Here is a 16417-nt window from a genome sequence, read left to right on the forward strand (position 1 = left end):
CGAATGTCATGCACAACTTCTTTTAAGAGCCATTCCAGCGGAGCCCCTAGCCTTGGGCTGGGGGGAGAAAAACAAAAAATGAAGCTTCCAGCGGTCAGCCCAACCTGGGCAAGGTGCGGGTCCCAGCAAGTCGAGCTGGCCCGAAGGCCAGTTCAGCCTGAGGTCCAACTCGAGTTTTGGGTGATGTAAGCGATGACGTCAGCACGACGTCAGCGAGCGGAAGTAAATTTTTTTGTAAAAAAGTTTGAATTAGCTTGCGCTGACGTCAGCCCTGCGCGAGCACCAACGGCTAGAAGACAGGTATCGTAACCTGGGCGCTCCGATTTGCTTCTCTCCTCCAATCCAACGGCTGGCATTTTTTTGGCAATAAAATTATGAAAAAAAATTTACTAAAAAATTCTTTTTTTTTTTTTTTTCTATAAATACCTATCAATACCCTTCACTTTCGACACCAATCCTTATACATTTTATTATACTTCTACTATTATTCACTCTTTATTCAACATTTTCCTCTCTTTCACCTTGTATTTTTTTTTTTAAATTCATTTGAAATTCATCCGAAATTTGAACCCAAAAATTTATCTGAAATTTGAATTTTGAAATTCATCCGAAAATTGAACCCAAAAATCTTATCCGGAAATTTTATCCGATTATGAATAGTCGTGACACGTAGGAACCCGGAAATCTTATCCGAAAATATTATCCAAATTAATTATTGAGGTAAAAAAATTTGTGAAAAAAACAAAAAAATGAATAGTAATTGCCCTTAGCCATGGCAACGGGTGGAAACACAAAATATACTATTTGCCAGGGCAACTACTATTCACGTGAATAGTGACTGCCCTAGCCCCCCTTGCCATGGCAAGGGGCAAATGGGTGGAGTTGCTCTAAATATATAATGAGCTAAAAAATAGCACACTTGGTATCATCAAATATGAAAAATAGCCATTAACTTGATGATTTACAACTTTAAAGTTGTTTTTGCAAATTTTTTGAAGATAGAAACTAAACTGTCACTAACGCCGAATCACACAAGTGCATCCATGATTTTAATAATTTTGTTTAATAAACTCTAAGACTGAAATATGAGTATTTGAAGAAACCGGATTTGGATCCACGGATCAATCCTCGGGTGCAAATAGGAGCCCCATGATAGATTTATAGCACTAGGGCCGTATTTGCATGGCTATGGCAAGGTGCTCTTAGAACATTTCTCTCAGAACATTAAACAGGAGGTGAAAAAACAACATGCAATGCAATGAGGTGGACAAAAATTAACAACATAAACTCATTATCTTTAATTTTCTTGGATAAATAAATTTTCTAAACATATACAACAGCATTAAGACATGCTTCTAGACCACTGGTGAATAAATTAAATGCCAACGCATGTACTGATACTAATGCACTGCAGATTTTACAAGAGGATATCATAGGGTTAACCAGAGATCACTATGGAGCTGCTGTAGGCATGAAAATGTCTTCATCCAACAATTCTGCAAAATCTATGAGATCATCGTCCATATCAGCTCTCCCTTCTGAACTATTCACAGCACTATCACATACCACCTGCAATGTCAGTTGAAATTAGAGAATTCATTCAACAAAAAACAAATGCTTTATAGCCCAAGTGGGCAAGAGGAGAGGCTCTTCTTTACCTTGGTTTCCTTTATCTCAGTAACAACATTAAGCAGCCGACGGTATTGATCTCTTGCCTCAGGATATTGAACCATGGACTTCACCCTAGCAAGGGCCTTTTGCAACCTTTCCTCAGTTTGCTTCCTTCCTTCTTTCAGTAAATCATAATCATCATCCTTCGAGGATGAAACTTGTATGCTGGGGCCCTCAATAAGTGGCTCTGACTTGAACCCACGCAATCCACTTCCTTTTCGTCTCCAACGCAAAATAATCTTCTCTACAATTCCTACGGACCAGACTATCTTTCTGTAGTTTTTCCTCACCTGGTGGCCTCTTACATGAGCCTTTTATCAATAAATTAGAAGTTAGATTTCAAGAATGGATTTGAGCAAGGAACAATGCCTATGGGAGAAATATGGGGAAGATAAAACGCCTGAAAAATTGTAGACCACAATCCTTATTAACAAGAGAATCATGACAAATACCTGAATTTTGACAATACGCTGTCGGATTATCAAATAGTCTTTTCTACCCTTCCAACTACGGAACTTATTTTGAATTCGTATTGCAGCAGCATCAACATGCTCATCACGTTTCCCTGGCTTATGTGACTTCACTGCAATGAGTGACAGTGCATGTTCATCTGAAATTCCAAATTCATTGCCACCATATTCTTTCAACTGCTTCCTCTGAAAAGATTTTACCCTGAACGCTTGATGAATACGAGCAGCAGCTTGGGTGGCATTACAGACAGCAGTTAAAGAATCCCTCAGGGAAAGCCCATCCGTTAAATCCCCATTCCCGATAGGAGTTGCAATTCGTTCTGAAACTGTTTGTACTGCATTGGCTCCTGAAATCCCAGCATTATTGCCTTCCTTGATGTCCAAATTAAGAGATGAAAGGTGGGCGCTCAAAGCAGATTCTGCAAGATAACCAGCAATTCCTTTGTGGCCCCGTGCAGAAGCTAGGTCTGCAGGTGTTCTGCCAGTAGGGTATTTGGTACTTGGATCTGTTAATGCTCCGGGAGCTGCGCCAAGAGAGATGAGGGAAGCAACTGTGCGCTCTCTGATATTAATTACAAGAAAATAAGGAAACAAAACATGTTAAAATCAGACAAAACTAAATAAATAAGTCAAGAATGAAGATAATATCTAATAAACTGAAAGAAAGAGTTTCTAAGGTGCTCACCTGCCACAAAAAGCTGCCCAATGAAGAGCCGTCCATCCATTCACATCACGAAAATTGACACTGACTCCGGCAGTAATTGTGGGCAGCAAGACCCAATCATAGCCAAGAGCTGCTCCAAAATGTAACACACCTTGGCCATCCTCGTCTAGTACACTAGGGCCTTTCCCACCAACAGCCAGCTTCTGTAAGAGCCATACATGCAACTTCTCTTTAAGTAGCTGATGAAGCAACTGCTCCTCTACTCTCTCCAAGGAAAAGTCTTCATCTGACGTAAGCTGTAGCATCCTGTCCCACTCACCATTGTCATTTTTCAGCAATGAATCAATTTTATTGATCAACACTGAATTCTCTCCCTGACTGTTGGGATCAAAAGTTGGAGAGGTAGAGCTTAGAGACAACAATTTTCCAAACCGCATACTAAGTATATCATTTGTGCAGCCACTGTTATCATCTTTAGCATCATAATCTGGAATTTGGCCAACTCGGTATTCAAATTCCCTTACTTCACTACACGCTAGCCTATTGGAACATGTCACATAGAATGGAACCCTCCCAGCCTTATGGACGGGTGTATAACAACGAAGAACACCATCAGCTATAACCTCAGCACGAACTTCAACTTCCCCAAACATACATGACCATTTACAAGCTTCTGCTTGTTGACTCTTCAAGAATCTTCCCGTGATCAGAACCTGCACAAATTGAGGACTAAATGAGACAATTCTGTGATGCTTGAGAAACTAAACTAGAATATAACTCTTACACAAAAGTACAGCTCTCTTTAAATCTCTTGGTTGTTTCCCACCAAGATCAGATGATGCATTCAAAGATTTATTTGATATAGTTGCAAGGAAGATTAAATTATACATTACCTTGATTTCAGAGTTTTCGTATGCCCAGTTTGGTGAAAAATCAATAATGCTAAAGAGCTGGTCTTGGGAAAGAGAAGGCCCCAGCATATAGCTATCCAAGCGTACTTGCAGGGGAACACTGGACTCATCAACCCCATTCTCACTTTCAACAGTATCCCAGTAGGTCTCAGAATTGGACTGTGTTTGTGTGTCATCCACGTCTCCAAGTTCTCTACTCATCCATCGGTTGAAACTGTCAAGCTTCTTCAAGCCTTCAGTGAATGGACCATCTAACAAAGGCTTTATAGCAGAAGCGTGATTGGCTTTTCCCTCTATGGTCTCATTTCTCTTTGAAATGGACTTTATATAATATTCTTGCTCAGTGGTTGAAGGCTGTATTTGAAGGTCATTTGGTATAGAATAATCATTGGTCTTATCAGAATTCATATGGCAAGGCGCTAGAGAATTGAGTAAATTAGCAGCATTGAGTCCTTCATGGAAGCTGGTAGAGACATCATCTGCTGTATTTGAATGCAAGTTCCGATCCATAAGCCAGCTGGATGAACATGACGAGTTTTCTTCCGAAGTCTGTCGGAAAGTCAAACTAAAGTATGAATAAACAGTAAAATTTGGAAAGACAAAAGTAATCCATAAAGGAGAGCACTACTCGTGCTCCCCATTAAACATGCTGCAGGGGTGCTAAGTGTTGGAAGGGGAACCCAAATAGCGCTCCCCTCCATAAACTGTGTATTCTGAGTATGCTTATATAACCAACTATTGCATATAATATAATTATTTAAATTACCAGTACCAAGCTACGCAATTTTGAAATCATTAAGTAGGATTTGAGGACTTTAGCAACACTTCCCATACCTAATTACATTGATAATTTTCATAAATTTATAATTTCATTCAAAATAAGTTCTAGAAACTTGGCAATAACAGAAATAATTTAAAAACTGACATCTCAAAAATTTGTTAGTAACAGTTCGAAACAATGAGACATCAAATATTTGTAGAACCCCCTGCCTAATTAGGTTTGACCATGTGTACAGCTTTCTTATGCATAACCAGAATCAGTTTAATTGCTTCCATGATCTTTAATATTGTCACTGTAAATTAATTCTAAAAATATAAAAACTCAAAACTGTTGAGAAAATATCTTTTATGGTGAAGCCATATAAAACAAATTCCATCACCATCTATCCATGTCCCACCAGATTTCACTTGTGAATGAAACATCAGATTCCCAGACATATCTACCATCCTTAAATACACATGAATTTGCAATTCCATAGCCCTAGAATTAAAAAATTTTGTTGCCAGCATTAAATGTGTAAGTAACTTATCCTTACCTGCCAACCTTGTTGGACCCTTGGTTTACTCTCACACATCTGCTTTTTCTCAAAAGTGTCTGTGAAAAGGTGCCCAAGCATCCCATTTTCTTGCTTAGAGATAATCCCCATCGTATCAGAATGTGTTGCTGAAAATGATGGCTGAAAAGACAAAGACTGAAATCCAGTAGCACTGTTTTCCAAGGCAGCCTCCCATAACGAAGAGTTAAGATTTTTGGTGGGCTCATAGGTAACACCAGCATCATTACCATCTTCCCTCTTGTATGCTTGAGTAAGTGAGCCAAAATTTACCCCAGGAATGGCTGACAATTTTTCTTGATAATTATCTGTTATCATACCATGAAGTTGGTATTCCATTTAATTCAACAAATAGTAGCTATTTAAAAGCACTCATCGATTGAGACAGACAGATTTAGAAATATAAGGAAAAAAGTTTACTTGAAAACGACATTGGATAGAATGCATCAGAGAATCCAGCATTGATCTTCTCAGCCTTAGGCTGTAGTAATTCAAGAAAAGGTTGTAACCGGGAACTTGCTTGGTGATCATATGCTGCACCATATACCAAGTTAAAATATTGATAACAAGAAGAAATATATATAATGTGCAGCTGGAAAATGAATTAAAAGGTTTAGTTCATGCAAAGTATTTATAAAAATAAAAGGAATTTTGACAGACTGCGGAAAAAGAAATGTACAAAACACACCTGATTCAGCATCTTCGAATTCTGATGCCTGAGCACTACTCAAGCTTGTTGTATCTGTAGCTTGGGAACGCATTTGGAAAGTATTTGGATTGAAACTAGAAGAAACAGAATTGTCCATCTCAGAGTTGATTGCAATTTGTTCAGTTTCGTGGGAATAAGGAACAGCTTCTTCAGTCCCTTTAGTATGGTTAAAGTTTGTCCTATTTCCCTGAACAAGTTACAAAAATAAAAGTGAATACCCAGAACATGGAGATCCCTTAGGAAAATAAAAAGTTAACATGGTAATGAAATTAAGCTTGTATATTTATATTAATTTGTAAGCACATTAAGGCCTGGATCACACAAATGACAACAAGAAATGCACAAGTATCCTATAGTCAAACACTGGATAGCATGAGTGTAAGAATTAAATCCATGAATTAGATATTTCAGATTGATTTGGATTTAAGCAAGTGGACCCACTTTTACTAAAGCCCTTGAAAACATCTCGTTTACTTTCGATGATGATCCTTTTACACTAAGTGCCTACTTTATCAGCATTTATTCGAACATGGATCACATCTCGGATCCAATTATTAAGAATACACTAGGTTTGTATAACATCGTCAATTTTACCTTGAAATGGTATAACAATAACTCCTATGTTAAAATGATAATAACATAAAGGGTGGAAGGATCTCAAAAACTAAATGGGAAAACCACAAGAATGAAATGATAGAATAAAGCATGACCTTAACTTCCCGGTAGTGGACGAGAACTATGTGTTGCAGATCCCTGCAGCAATGACCAAGTAGGTTAGGTCAGACATGCAAATAAAATTTCACCATTATTGAATCATTAGCATATGAGACCAAATGTTCATGTTCAAATGAGCAAGCAGTCATGGGAGCATGCCTGTACATGCAAACACATCCACACAGAGAGAGAGAGAGAGAGAGAGAGAGATGCAAACTCCTAAGGCTTGAGAACAGAAATCTTTGATAGCAAAATACAAACTCACTCTTCAAGCATCCAATAACTGCGTCTTTGGAAATTTTCATTTTCTTCTCCATGGGCATAGTAGCAGTGCAACACATCAACACTTCCGGCCTGAAAGAATGTCCAATATTATTCAACAAATATAATTAGAAAACAAAGGATTCCTAAACAAAGTAACTCTTGATGCAAGTTACAAAAACTTGAGAAACTCTAAACCAAATTTCTTTCCCCACTGTTTTCCTAAGCAGCAATTTTATTCAGTTTGGTATCGTTGCTTCTTTGTACTTAATTTTGGCATTAAATAAGGGCGCAAGCGAGCTGAAGTAAGTTGAGCTTTGGACTGCACAGACTTGGCTGGCTAGATTTTTGTTGAGCTGAAGCCTAACACCAGCTTTGAGGTTCAGCCCAAGCTTGGCTTTCTGAGAAATAAGAGTTTGAACTCAATTCATTGACTTTGATGATCCTATAATGGAGTGACCTCAATCTTAAATTCACCAAAGACCTTCATGATACTCACACTCACAAGTGGACTGGCTGTTTGCATCCCTAACATCAAAGTTTTTTGTTTTACAGAGAATTCGTAAATAATATAATCACATAACCCTTATATACTTTAAATTTAAAACCACAACCTTGATTCTCTAGCCTACAACATCAAATTGTAGTTTTTGACATTCAACATGACAGTTTTTTCCACATCAATCTTATCCCAGAGCTATTCCCCCTATGTAAGTTTGGTATCATTACTTTCCATCTTATGTCAAAATCCTTGGGTCATAAAATAAAGTTACCCGAACATAGCTCTTCAATATGCTCCAATCAAATTTCAAGCGGAAATTTGGCGTAATATATTTATATGTGCCATTTAAAACCCATGACACCATTCTTTGATGATTACCTTAAGCCTCTCATGGGCTTCCTTCACTGTCTTTCCATCTTTTTTTTTCCTCCAGTTATGGCCATCCTTCCTGAAATATCTAAGCACCTTCCGATCAAAAAGAAAAAGTGATCCACCTAAAACAAATGATGTGTGTCAAGCCACAGTAGGTTTTCACACATACCTAAATAAAACTAAAAACAATACAATCAAAGCAAGACGCACACCATATCTCAGCATACATCTCATAAAATTTAAAATTTGTACAGTATATGCAAAGTAAATACAATTACAACTTCATGCAATGCTAATATATATGACCTTAAAAAAAGCAACAGTTAGCCTTTATGCTAAAAAATGAATGCCAGTAACACCTACAAAAATCAAACCAAAAACAACACAAAACACAACTCCCATGCCAGACGACAATGCAAAATAGACAACTCCCATGCCATGTTTCAGAATTTGATTTTTCAAAATAGAAAACCAGGCCTATCCAATACTTTATCATGTGCACAAACATATAGTAATAGCACAGCTGCACAATCTCAGATAGATAATTGTGAATGCAGAGGAACTACCACGCAATTTCAACATAACAATAAGCCATGTTTGTTGACAAATTTTACAGATTACTATCACTTATAGCAGTTGAATTGAAAGACAAGCTTCATTAAAAAACTTTTCTAAAGTACTACATTATCATGTGGCGGAAAGAAGGGACTTGAATAACAATATTTATTGCCAAATCTAATGCAGCTGAAAAATCATACCCGGTGGCATACTTGCAGGCTCTGAAGAAATGTGAAATTTATTATAATTTCGAAGAATTTCACATATTTCAGCCGGGCGTAGCCAGCGATGTTTTGCTTCTAAGAGTATCTGTGCAATATCTGCATCCAATCATATCACAATTAATAAAAATCCATATAAAATAGATAATCATATTTTAATGCTTCATTCATTAACATAAGAAATCCACATGACAACCGAGAGAGAGAGCAAGAGAGAGACATGATTTTAGACACTTAAAGCTAAAAAAAGGATAGATAATTTACAGGATGGAGTCCTCTAGACCTAGAGGTACACTTGTGGACACCAACTTCAAATATAATCATCAAAAGGGTTCAGTCATCATGAAAAAGACAATTCACACCACCACCAAGCAGCGAATGTGATCTAAGCACCCTATTTATGGAAGCTGCAGGGGGGGGTTAGGGGACCATGGCCAAACCTAGCTTTTACCACCTTCCTGCCTTCGCAATTTGACCCACCCCTCATGTCAATTTTAAATACTTCGACTCACCAACTTTGTTATATATTTCAAGATTACTAAGAAGGGTAAAGGTCATGTTCAGTAGGTTTGTAGAAATGGACTTTAAGAATTTGGTTGGATAATTCAAGAAGGTGAAATAAAACCTACAATATGACTGACTACCAAAAGATTATCTAAAAAGATGAATGGATTGATGATAGTCTTTAGAAAATGTGAAAGGAGGATTGCTAATTTCTAGCTTCCTTAGTAACCTTAAGGAAAAAATAAGAAGCATGGAAGAGACGTTTTACCATGTCACACTCTCTCAAGCAATCTATTTGGACAAAATGTAAGAAATAGCATTAGAGGGAACTCAAGTGCTAATCCAATGGTCAGCATCAGTAATAGACAATTCAGCTTGAGAACCTTGGTCACTCATAGTGACCGAATTTCCTGATTTTATTCTTGCGGACTTGGATAGTATGGACGGGGGAGGTACCTTGTCATTTCCTAAAGAATTAAGAGCAATTAGAAATAGCTAGCTGCTATTGTTGATGCGGATGTCATGTCAGAGCTAGCTGCACTATTAAGCTGTGTCAGTGGTGAGTGGCTACTTCTACTGCTTTGCATTAGGGATGCTGCTAAAGGATCTAAGAGCCTATGTTTTGATTAGGAGCTACAAAGCTTTCATCTTGAATTTCCAATTGATGCCAGGCTGAGTTTTGTTGACTTAAATTTGAACTCTTGATTCAAAGTTTTATTAGTCCAACTCAAAACCCTTGAATAAGATTAGAACAGAGTTTTAGATAAGATGAGTTAGGAAAAGTTATCTTGCTACTTGATTGGTTTCTGTGCTAGCAGCTTTTATAAATTCACCGCAGCTCTAGCCAATGATTTCCAATGAAAATTGAGATTTTTTTTCTCAAACTGAAGCTTCCTTCCAAAGGAAAATAATACCAAGTATGTGGTACTCAAGACCGGATTAGACTCAATTGTGACCCTGATTAGATGAAACAGTCAACACGCCGTGTTTCAATTCCCAATAGCATTTTCATGGCTTAGCAAAAGAAAAATTATAAATCAACAATATCTTGAAAAGAAAATAAACAAATATGTTTACTAGTAAAAATATCATTTTCCTAAGGAAAACGAAAGTAGCAAAGGACACAACAGAAAACCAGAATTCAACATCAAAATATTCATATAAACAAGTAACAGATGAAAATGAGAAATAAATCACACACAAAAAAAACCTGAAAAAATGACTACAGAAAAACATAACTGACCCAATTGATTGCCAAGACCATAGCGCTTGGTATCCGCCATGAACTCGATGCGTGTTGTAGTCACTGAAATCCCACAACCAGAGCCAACTTGTATCTCATACATAGGCCATAGCCAACAAGCCAAAAAAAGTGACTGCTCTTTGATCTGAAGGGTGTGGCAATAGAAAGACAAAAAGGCTTAGCCTTTAGGGAATGATGAAAGCGTGTGATGAAGATTGCAAAAGTAAAAGGAGAAATTTTTAGAGTGAGTTTTGGGAAGAAATATGAAAGGAAAGTTTAGAAAGAGAGTTCGTAAAGGAAGGTTCTGAGGAAGGAAGGTTCTGAGGAAGGCGAGTGAAAAATGCAGGCACGAATGGAAAGCAGAGCAATTAAGGACAGTAATTATTTGACTCGTTACCACTCCACTCAGCCACTCAGTCACTCTTTTGTGTGTGAATGAGAACAATGACTAATTGACTATTTATTTTACTCTGTGTGTTGCGATGTGTTGTCAATATAAAACTTGGCCCACTTTTTTTGACGTCAATCCTGGCTGGGATATTTTTTTTCGTCAATCCAGGATTTTGCTCATCTCTTTCCTTTTGTGCCTTTTCAAATTTATTTATTTACTTATTGTATTTTTCTTTTCAATTTTATCTTTTTTGAATACCAATGATAGATTTTGGGATTTTCTTACACACATATTATCAAGGTATTATAAGAGTTCGAACTTGAACTCTTTTCTATTGTGCTAGACCCCGTTGGCAATATTTTTTTTCATTATTAAATGTACTAAAACTTCAAAGCAAAATCTATATTGGTTTAACAGGAATGCATGTGTAAGCAACAATAAGCTCAAGGGGGATGAAGGTGGCGGCGGCATGGAAGATCTGGCAGGACGAGAGAAGTCCTTGTATATATGTTCAATGAAGTTGAAGCAAACGGTCGTTTCTTACGTTAACCATACCATTACCTTGAGCAATTTGTTATCATCATCAGAGTCCTGCCTGCCTTAGTCCCAATCCTAACTATTTTAGGAATTTTTCATTTAGAGACAAATGCATGAGTTGTTTTAAAGGTAATAGTGAATTACGATTTATGGTTTCTATGGCTAGAAAGGATATTCCTGACTTCATAGGTTGCAGTGTCTTCCGACCCAAAAATTTTTTCACAAGCAATGTGAAACCCCGTACTACTTGCCACACTTATTTTTGGTTTTTCAGAAGATATCCTAACTCCTTGTATGAGTGATTCGGACCAGCTCTGTATGAAGAAAATTCATGGGTATAAGACGGTGTACACTTATCTTATGCAACTATGGGCATTAGAATCCTTGTCTCCACCACTCCTCATTTTTCTGATGTGCTTAGCTTTGATGTCGCCAGTAAGTGGAGTGAATAATGCACGACAGTTGTTATTTAAGCAAGGTAGTTTATCTAAACGAAATTGCGTGGCTCTACAAACAAATTATGCTTCGGATGCTTCGCCATAAAATAGATCGACCCAGTTCCAGTTCTTTTCTGGTGAGCTTGCTTTATATCTTCGACACACAAGGAAGGACGCGGTGGGAAGGAAGGAAGCAGTCCCAGCCTCTATCTAGCCGACCAGACAGGACCCGACCCAAATTTCACTTTAAAATCTGCGCCGAATTTTGTGTGTGTCCGACACCTGGCAAGTGCCGAACACTCTTAACCAAAATGCCCTTCTAACAAAAACCAAAAATTAACTTCAAATTTGACTTCGGCCGAAAATTCGGCAGAGTCTCCCCTATAAATACTCGTTTCCCAAAAATTTACACTTGTACGAAAAGCAATTTATAACCACAACCGTTTAACATGCACAATAATAGAATTCATGCAACCAAACATCAAATTTTTATGGCCTCAGGCATCTTTAAATCGAATAAAACGTTCTATCAACTGAAACTGATCCCAAGTTCCCAACTTTTGGAACAACATGAATACGTTAACAGATTCCAAAATAACATAACTGAACAGCTTTTCAAACACTTGGTCTCGCGGCTGCACCTAGTAACTCTAGGTTGCCTACGTACCCTTTACAAGGGATCAAGCCACACGTAGTTCTTTCTCTTTATTTTATTTACAAGTTATGTATTCAACTTTTATATTTACCACCTATTTTGTAAAATCAAATATGAAAAGAAATTAAAAAGGAAAATAAAATAATGAGAGGAGAATAACTTTTAAATTGGAAAAAAAACACAAGGAGAACAAAACGGGTATATAAAATCAAGTAACGACATGGTAAAATAAGACTTCACTTAAGAAAATAATCATGACTTATACAAAATCCTTAAAACTTAGAAAACTCTTAATCCTTGTCTCTTAAGTAGGAAAGCACTTATTAAAACCTTCGCCCGTAAATATCAAGATAAAATCCTCAATTTTTAATTTAAAACCTCTCCAAACTTAAATACTCTCCACCTAGGAATACCCCATTCGTGATCCGTCAATTCCACCAATCTACCGTCAATTCCATGAATTTCTATTTATTTCCCACATTATACCGTCAATTCCTTGTGTCTCATAATGTGACACATATTCACAGGCCTCGGTAACACACAGTCAACTCAAGCCGCATTCCTCGCATAACTCAGGGGACATATAGTCAGCCTGAGAACACACATCCTCGCAGAACTCGAGGGACATGTAGTCAGCTCAAAAAGCACATCCTCGCTCCACATGGTTCAGGCGTCCCCGAAACTCGTGGGGCATTGTCATAAAGGACAACTGTTTCAAAGGCAATTGAGGGGTACCCTGTGGTGGGTTTGAAAACCATTTTCCAAAACTTTTCATAACATTTCCCAAAATCAGTTCTCAACTACACTTAAAATATGTACCACATTATGTTAAAAACTAGTGTCCATGATTCATCATTTTCAAGCCATTGAGTATATATATTAATTTTAAACATATAATAAGATATTTAATTAATATCTTGTCCACACCAAAATCTAACCGTTGTGCTTTTTAATAAAATACCGTCGTGGTGTGTCAATTCCAACGTCGCAAATAAGACAAAACTGTTGTCTTAATGAGAAGTGATACAGGAAAATCCGCACAGTTCTCTCTCCCAAGAGACAACGATTTTGTCTTGTTTATGACGTATTTGCAACAGCACGGGTGTAAATGTCGTCGTCGTTTATTAATTCTAACGTCATAAACAAGCAGGGGCAACCCTGGGGTGGTGCAAATGGTGCCACCGCATAGGGCCCCAGAAACAAATTTCTTTATATTATATATATATATATATATATATATATATATATATATATTAATATTATAGGAATCGTATATATAGTATAGCGTCTGGATATTTAACAAAAGTGCCAGAGTTCGATTCTTGTTGAGGTCAATCTATTGGCCTTTTTTTATATTATTTTTGCATTCAAACTTTACATAATTATAAAATTTTAAAAAAAACAAAACAAAAAGCCTTTTGAAAATAGGAAACATCGAAGCTTAACCACACCAAAGGAGGAGTATATATATCCCCCAAACTACCGTCTTAAAAATAAAATAAAAAAGGTTTTCTCCTCCAAGAAAAGTACTTTCTTCATTCAAAACAAAACGAAAAAAACTTCATGACTTCTTCTTTCTCTTAAACTCTGATTTTCTGGTAAGTAATCATCATTATTCATCAATCTTTCTTTGGTTCTTTTTTCAATACTTTGACAATTTTTGTCATTCTTTCAATTTCAGGAATTTCAACACAAAAAAGAGAAAAACTTGATTATGAACATTTGATTGATGATTTCTCTTCTAAAAATTCAAGAAGATCAATTTTCAAACATTAGTATTGTACTGGCTGTGTTTTTTTTTGTTTTAGGGAAAAGCTCTCGTAATAGTTTTAATTCTTCAAATAAGATAGCAAATACAATGTGAATGATTTTTGGATAGTCAAGTATGTTTTTGTTGTTGCTTTTGTGTTTAATGCAATATAATCTAATTTGTTAATGGCATTTGTGTGCAACTACTTTTTAATTTGTGATTGCCAATTTTTTTTCCTATTAAACACAGATTGCTCATTGGAAGTAGCAAGGGACCTTATAGGGACACAAGGAGCTTGTTTTTGTACCAAACATTTAACTTTATCAAATGGAAACATTTAAATTTTTATGAATTTGATTTCTGATTGTCATTACATATTTATTGATGGTGACTTTTAGTTATAAAAATTGTTTATGACATTAAATTATGGCAAATTTTTATAGTATTTTCGTATTAGATTATGTGAGGCCCCAATTTAAGTTTCGCACAGGGCCCTCAAAATCTCAGGGACGGCCCTGTAAACAAGACAAAACTGTCGTCCTCACACATCGTGAGAGTGATGGACTAATGAATTTAATCAAACCAGTGAAAGATTTCGTTATTTTGAACAGAGTCTTGTTTCCAAACTCGTTCTTTCAAAAATCTCTTCAAATGAAATTTTAAAAAAAAAAGAGTGTGTGAGAAAAAACCTTTGGCGTGCAAAGAAAGTTTCCTTCCGACGTCAACTTTGGTGATTTGGGGACGAAGACGATGATGATTACGAAGCCGCTTTTGGGAAGTGAGAGGGAAACTGAGATATTTTATCGGTGGGAGAGAACGTAAAACATTAGGTCAGGTGTCGAAAAAGTTTATATATTTTCCCAAAGTTCAAAAACACAATGGTTTTGTTAAAAACCACCCTAGTATGTAGTTAAAACAACGGGAAACTAAGTAGGAACCGATGTGGTTAGTGTTGAGGCCCAAAAAAGTCACGGTTTGGCCCAATGCAATACCTTACCAAGAAGAAACTCGATTTGGGCACGTGAAAGTTCGTCATATGCGCTTGCACACATGCCACACCAAGCAAATAAGCAACACGCCACGTGATGTGATTAATTGCAAGTGGACAATATCGCTCAAATTAATATAGTAGTAAGTAGAGTATCGTTCCAACAGGGATCAAGTTAATCTATTAAATACTAGAGTGATTTATTTCTAATTATATTTGAATTAAACAAAAAGAGAATTATGATGATTAAAATCTAATTAAGCAAGCAAAATAAATTGAGATTACGGAAATAATGTAAAAGATGAAAACAAAGATGATAAAGCACTAGGCACCGATTTCACCTAGCTAATCCCACCCAAATCCTTCTAGCTTGTTAATCCTAATTACCTAACATGTTGATAATCGTTTTCCCTTACCTCACTAATACTCTCTTCCGAGTTATATTAGTTGTATTCCTTACAGTCAACCCACTCTATTCCTAGTTATGGATTTAGATAGCTAAGAACCCATTAAGATTTGTGGAAAACAATGAAGATTACACAAACCATAACCTAATCTTCCGAGTCGGCTATGTAATTTATGGTACTTGTTACTAGAAGCTTTTTATTAGGAATCTCCTTCCGGTTTCAACCTAATTCTTCCAATCATGCAATTAGTGGCCAATTAATTGAAAGCATTAAGAACAGTAACAAGCACTCAACATGTATAGATAAATAAAATTAACAATATCAAAGAATTTGAGTATTCATAGCTAGGCTACATCGTAGCCCTAGTAAAAGGAATTAGTTCATGAAGGACTTATTAAGAATCTTGATGGTTGATGAAGACATGGAAGGCACCGAATTCTCCAAGTAGAATGCCAAGGTTGCACAAGCTTTCTTCGTATTCTCCTTTGGATATTTCGACTATGAATATGTAGGATGATGGAGGATGGAGGATGATCGATCGGTTCCTTGAACAATGACCTAAACTCCCTATTTATAATACTCCTACAAATCCTACCTATCTAAGGTATAATTACAATTATTATAAAAGTAGGATTCCTTCCAAAATAGGGTCTTCTTTATTTCTCCTTGCTTGACTTGATAAGACTTGAAACATCTTGAATTAAGGCAATTTGACAACATTCCTTGCGACAAAAGGAATGACTTGGCTTCTTGACTTGATTAATCTCCAATCTTCATCTTCTTGTCCCTTTTTAGCACACTTTCTCATATTTCACAATTCCTTCACAAATCTCACAAAACTAATTAAAACAACCAATTTAATCCAAGGAAATTAACAAATAGATAAGTAAAGGAGGCATAAAATATATATAAAATATAGGCTTATCACCACGCTATAAGCTTAAGTGGGCCTAAGCCACGCAAGATGCCTGGGGCTTGCTTGAGTGGGTTGTGGTATGGATGGTAATAAGTTGACATGAGGCCCATTAATGGGCCAAGAAATGGAAGTCCCGGGGTTGCTTGGGAACCTCAGAACTCAGGCCCATTTCTTAGGCCCAAACATGTGGGTGAGCACAAAG

General features: G+C 36.7%; 1 protein-coding gene across 1 annotated transcript; it reads right to left on the minus strand.

Annotated features, from left to right (window-relative positions):
• Positions 1–1274: 1274 nt before the first annotated feature.
• Positions 1275–10479, minus strand: LOC110747211 (signal responsive 1). Its single transcript, XM_088254893.1, has 13 exons — positions 10135–10479; positions 8367–8486; positions 7615–7730; positions 6739–6827; positions 6470–6512; positions 5739–5946; positions 5471–5584; positions 5033–5358; positions 3699–4265; positions 2827–3518; positions 2124–2703; positions 1659–1982; positions 1275–1569 (listed from the first exon to the last, which is right to left on the minus strand). The coding sequence occupies exons 1-13, from the start codon at positions 10235–10237 to the stop codon at positions 1453–1455; spliced, it is 3399 nt and encodes a 1132-aa protein (XP_088111019.1). The 5' UTR covers positions 10238–10479; the 3' UTR covers positions 1275–1452.
• Between the last annotated feature and the right edge of the window lie 5938 nt (positions 10480–16417).

The sequence above is a fragment of the Prunus avium genome, chromosome 6, assembly GCF_965620075.1.
Source record: "Prunus avium chromosome 6, drPruAviu1.hap1.1, whole genome shotgun sequence".
Taxonomy (NCBI): Eukaryota; Viridiplantae; Streptophyta; class Magnoliopsida; order Rosales; family Rosaceae; genus Prunus; species Prunus avium.

Excerpts from the sequence above, each read along its gene's own strand:
- LOC110747211 (XM_088254893.1), bottom strand. The coding sequence starts at position 10,237 with ATGTATGAGATACAAGTTGGCTCTGGTTGTGGGATTTCAGTGACTACA. Across the intron at positions 5,585-5,738 it reads ATTCGAAGATGCTGAATCAG|CATATGATCACCAAGCAAGT; the intron begins GTGTGTTTTGTA and ends TATATGGTGCAG. Across the intron at positions 1,983-2,123 it reads AGCGTATTGTCAAAATTCAG|GCTCATGTAAGAGGCCACCA; the intron begins GTATTTGTCATG and ends TATTGATAAAAG.